The 5,259-nt window shown below is 40.5% G+C and overlaps 1 protein-coding gene across 2 annotated transcripts; it reads left to right on the top strand.

Annotated features, from left to right (window-relative positions):
- Positions 1-239: 239 nt before the first annotated feature.
- Positions 240-3,888, top strand: colec11 (collectin sub-family member 11). 2 transcript variants are annotated; one of them, XM_048228197.1, is made up of 7 exons: positions 240-308; positions 720-881; positions 1,063-1,134; positions 2,065-2,136; positions 2,214-2,267; positions 2,370-2,465; positions 2,942-3,888. In XM_048228197.1, the coding sequence occupies exons 2-7, from the start codon at positions 752-754 to the stop codon at positions 3,337-3,339; spliced, it is 822 nt and encodes a 273-aa protein (XP_048084154.1). In that variant the 5' UTR covers positions 240-308; positions 720-751; the 3' UTR covers positions 3,340-3,888. The 2 variants fall into 2 exon arrangements, with proteins under 2 accessions (XP_048084154.1, XP_048084153.1); XM_048228196.1 differs by having other exon boundaries at positions 2,924-3,888.
- Positions 3,889-5,259: the final 1,371 nt, after the last annotated feature.

The raw sequence follows: 5,259 nt of genomic DNA, 5'->3' as shown, positions 1-5,259 counted from the left end.
GTTGTTTCTTGATCATCCATCATTTCACAGAGAATGCTTGTGTTATCAGGGAGGGCTTGATGCCAATGACCCTGATTACTTTCCCAAGCAATTATCTGAGCACAGCCCAGTGCTTGACTTTATCTGTAAAAAATGTCTGTGTTGACTCTTTTGGTCCACCCTCACACAGCGTTCAGTTTGTGGGGTCTAGTGTAGGAACGTGAGAAATACACCCAGAGTGAGTTCACTTCTGTTGTCTCCAGTAGCTCATTTAAACCTACACCATATTAACCATCACCCAGCCACAGAGACTTGTACATCTTTAAGTGGTAAGTTGTTGCTTTACATAGCTACATTTACATGATTATCTTTATGATCTAAAATGCAAGATATTTGTAATAAAGTTGTTGTTGAGTATTAAGACAAATATCATAGCAGGAATATTTTGCATGTTTGCATATTGATTTTTTCTCATTTAATCAACTAGCCTAATTTCAGTAGGCTATAAAGAGGCTCTGTCTGAAGATATGTCCAAACCTTAGGCCCATGCATTGTTGGAGTACATTATTACCAATTTTGGAAGTCTTTACGAGTTTTTGTACACCTAATTTTCTCTGCTATTTGTTATTTGCTGTGACTATTGTGTGAACTCCTGTTTAGTTTTTATCTAATTTATTTTTATTTTGCTGACATAAGATTTGCTGTTGAATTAATGTGGTCTAATGTTTATCATGCCTCAGTGGTGAGGTTTGTATGTTGGTAGTGTCTCAGAATGCACAGGAGCATGCTTTCATCGTGTGTGTTAGTGACCATCCAGGGACTGATGCTGGTGACTTCAGCGCGTGGCCAACAAATGACAGAGGAGCCGTGCTCTGTCCAGATCCTTGTCCCCGGATTGAAAGGTGCAGAGTCAATGCTTCTAGCTTATGAGTCACCAGGGGAAATCCTGCCAATTGATTTTGAAAGTAGCTGGGAGAGAAACCGATGTGCTCCGTGTTGATTTCCAGGTAGACAGTTGATGTGTTTTTCCACTTTGTGCTGCATTTCTGAACGTTTTCCACTTCCATGAATGACTCCCCACAGGAGAGGCAGGAGAGAAGGGAGAGAAAGGAGCCCCAGGGAGGCCAGGAAGAGTGGGTCCCCCTGGAGAGACCGGTATGGCTCTGAATGAAATCTCTCTCCATGTATTTCTCCAATGTATATCCTATCACTTACATGATGTATATTGTATGCGAGATGATTTTTGGAAATAAAAAAAGTTAAAACTATTAGAAATAGCAATGGCCCCTTCTGAGCCATGATGTGATTATTATAAATAATAATGGTTGTTAGGCTGTTATGTGTGTTTCTTATGTTTTGTGGTATTATGCGTGTGTTTCAATAGGCCTATTAGTGCATGTACACTGTTGTGTGCCACATTTGTATACTTCTACCACCTCCGGGGATAGTGGGGGACGCAAGTCACTGGCACCGTTATTTTGGGGGTCACGGGCTGAAAAGTTTGGGAACTCCTGCCATACACACAAGATGATTTATTTTTGTGGATCTGTATATGTTGGCATAAAGATATGAAAATATGGTATTAGGATATTATGTAGCCTAACAGGTTTACAGATGGCTCTGTGACTGAGAAACCATTTTAAATCACATTTTACATCATCTAGCACTTGAGTATAATGTAAATTATGCTATATAGGTATATACACACAACATACTGTATATAAAACAAAAAGATCAGAAGTTTGTTTTGGAAGAGTTTCAGACGATGCAGGCTGAGGATTATCATGCATTTGCATTCCTGCAATTGACAGCATGAGTAATGTGCTGCCTGGTTAGACCCTGCTAAAGATAACCAGAGCTGCCGCATGTTTACTGCTGGGTCAGAGGTCTCTGCAGACCACAGAGTGCTAACGATCACAAGCCTTTGCCGCTGCTATAATGAGGCCAGGACTTGACTCAAGCTGTAAGGATCACACACTCTAACAGCCAAGTTGAATTCTTACATGATGAAGATTATTTCTGTCCAATGGTATTTTCATGGATGATGTCATGGCAATGTCACAAAAATGACGTGTTGTCTTCCAGGTGCTCCAGGAATCAAAGGACAGAAGGGCCTCATGGGTCGATATGGGAAGATGGGTCCTCCTGGATACAAGGGTAAAGTAACATCACATCTCTCAATAATAACTGCCGTTTTATGGGAGTGGTGAAGATTATACATGTCTCTTTGTCAGGTGAGAAGGGAGACATGGGAGATCCAGGTCCAAAAGGTCCTGATGGAGACTCCGGTAGGACAAATCATTAGACTGACTTGGACTTTTGAAATGAAATATTGAATTGACAGAATTCTATGAGTTTACTTAAAAGGCGGTTTTGACACCTTCGTACAGGACTCCCCTGTGAGTGTGCACCATTACGGAAGATGATTGGTGAAATGGACAATCAAGTGGCGCAATTAACCAATGAGTTGAAGTTCATCAAAAATGGTATGTCCACCGTTTGTCCTATGAATGTGTTTCATACTGTACTAATTTTGTAAACTGGATCATAACCACTTAGACAATCTGGTATGCAAACAAGCAATTACAATGCACTGCTCGTTAAAGATAGGTACACAGGCCCCGGCCGTGGCGCGACTGGCTGGGGCACCTGCACCATATGCCGGCGACCCGGGTTCGATTCCCGCCCCGTGGTCCCTTCTGGATCCCACCCCGATTCTCTCTCTCCCACTCACTTCCTGTCATTCTCCACTGTCCTGTCATTAAAGGCAAAAAAGGCCAAAAAAAAAAAAGATAGGTACACAGATAGTGAATACTGCAAGGTTAAGTCAGACTGCAATTTTCCTCACAATTACCTGTGCTCTGCTCTGTTGTTTGAAAAGCAACTTTATGAACATGTGGCTGTGTTCAGTGTGGTTTTAGAAATCCAAGTGCTCATTTTTCAGCCCTGCCCTCCCCTGCAGCTGTCGCTGGCATCAAAGAGGTAGACGGTAAGGTCTACCTTCTGGTCAAGGAGGCCAAGCGTTACCTAGATGCTGAGGCCTACTGTCAGGGGAGGGGCGGACATCTGGCCATGCCCAAGGACGAACGGGCCAACGTGGCCGTCGCAGCGTACATCACGGAAGCGGGCCTCGGCAGGGCGTTTATCGGCCTCAATGACTTGGAGCGCGAGGGCCATTTCGTGTACGTGGAGCGGTCTCCCATGAGCACTTTCAGCAAGTGGCGGGAAGGCGAGCCAAACAATGCCTACGAGGACGAGGACTGTGTGGAGATGGTGGCTGCAGGGGAGTGGATAGATGTGGCCTGTCACCTCACTATGTACTTTGTGTGTGAATTTGACAAAGACAATGTCATGCAGTAGGAAAGGTAGGTGAACAGATGGGTGGACACTTCTCTTTTTCTCTTTGTTGTTTTTACTGCCTTTTCATTGATTGCTCCTCACAGAAGCCTACAGATCCCCAGAGAAATCACTGAGTGTAGAGTATCAATAGATGTTAGTCAATCAAGTTTGAATGTCAATGGATGAAATGTTTAAGAGAAAATGCATCATTAATGAGAGTTATAATATTGCCATATTCATTTATGTCACAGCTGTGTACTGTAGTTATTATGAGAGTTGCTGAAAAGCTAAGTGGATTATTTGCTTTGATGTCATTGGTATGAATAAGAAACTAAAATATTCAAATATATTTTAAAACAAGGTTGTTATTTAGTATTTGGTAAACATGAAAGATGTAATTATTTTGCTATCATTTGTATCTAATAACTTTTTAAATATTATTTTTTTATCTTCATCACTTCCACCAAAACATGTTCAACTGTAAATCCCCCACCTTGGAATATTGACCCACTACAGACTAATTATATAATTTAAGATTATGTGTAAAACTGTTGTTGATGACATCATTTTCCTAGCTGTTGTAAAGAATTTAAATAACAGTTTGGAATTGTATCGTCCTAACAATGGAAATAAAACTTTCTTCAGTAGGTTTTCCGGTGATGTGTGGCCTTATTGATCTGAATGGGAAATTGCTTCCACCTAGTGGATATAATAAAGAGGAGCAACAAGTGACTTGTCCCCCAGGTTAGCAGGCAAGGACCACAATGGGATAGGCCTAATGTGCATCTTGGCTTTTGTGGTCTTCATGGGATCAGGTTGTTTGGAGTCAATAGTGTGACCTTTTCTAAATTGAATAATACAGCAAGGATGGGTAAGATGAAACGTGTGCAATACTATGCTGTTTATTTGATCAGAGTGGCTGTGGTTGACTAGACAGCAGCAACCTGAGCATTCTTATGTCATTGTGTGGAATGTCTATGCACTGATAAGCAAGTACTGATGGGATCTTTTTTAAAATGCTGTAAGGTATTAGTGATGCTATTCCATGCACTATGCTGAACTTCATTTTTATCTTGTCACTCTTAAGTGTTGCAGAATGCAAACACCAGAGCAGAGTGATAATCTTTCCAAACAGACCGACCCTTCCACAATTCATGCAGTGACATCTCTTGATTGTGGAAAGGATATTTATTTGATTTTTTAAAATGTTTGGGGGAAAAAAGGTTCTAATAACTATTTATTTATTGCAAAATGAATTGTTTGCACATGAGTGTGTGTTCATGCAGTTGAACAATACTGTATGTGTATGATAAAAAATTCCAGCTCCAGTAAGAATACTTGGATGCATTCAGATAGCCATATCAAATAAACACAAGGCTATATGCGTCTAATATCATGTAGACCTAGGTCTACTATATGTGGTAGTTATTCCAGTATGACACTCATCCCAGTTGTAATAAACAGATAACTTGAATATGTATGACATGGCTCAATTCCTATTCATATGATATGATTACCAAAATAATTAATTATTAACATGCAAATTAATTATGCATTCTGCTGGCCAGGAGTTGTCTGGCCAAAACCAATGAGCTGAATCTCTTGTTACCTCAAGTACATACATACAACAAGATAAAGTGGTGATTTTAAATGGCTAAGGAGTAGCCTAAAAATTATTCGTTTTGACAGACACACACATTTATTCCAAAATGTACAGGGCATGTATTTTTTATTCTCAATCTTTTATTCCAACTTTTGTACTATAGGCTAACCTGTTTAATTATGTTTAATGTTTACTAAAAGCTTCTGTGGCAAGGCAAAAACACTGCATTCATTCAAAAGTTTACAGAGTGTCAAACGCAACCTGTTGGCTACATCGTGACCTCGGTGACCTGTATAGAACACACCACTACTTAAAGACGCGCTTTTCTCCTCGTTTCC

This window comes from Alosa alosa, chromosome 19 (genome assembly GCF_017589495.1).
Source record: "Alosa alosa isolate M-15738 ecotype Scorff River chromosome 19, AALO_Geno_1.1, whole genome shotgun sequence".
Lineage (NCBI taxonomy): Eukaryota > Metazoa > Chordata > Actinopteri > Clupeiformes > Clupeidae > Alosa > Alosa alosa.
Note: the sequence above shows the minus strand (reverse complement) of the source record. Positions and strands in the feature narration are given on the sequence as shown.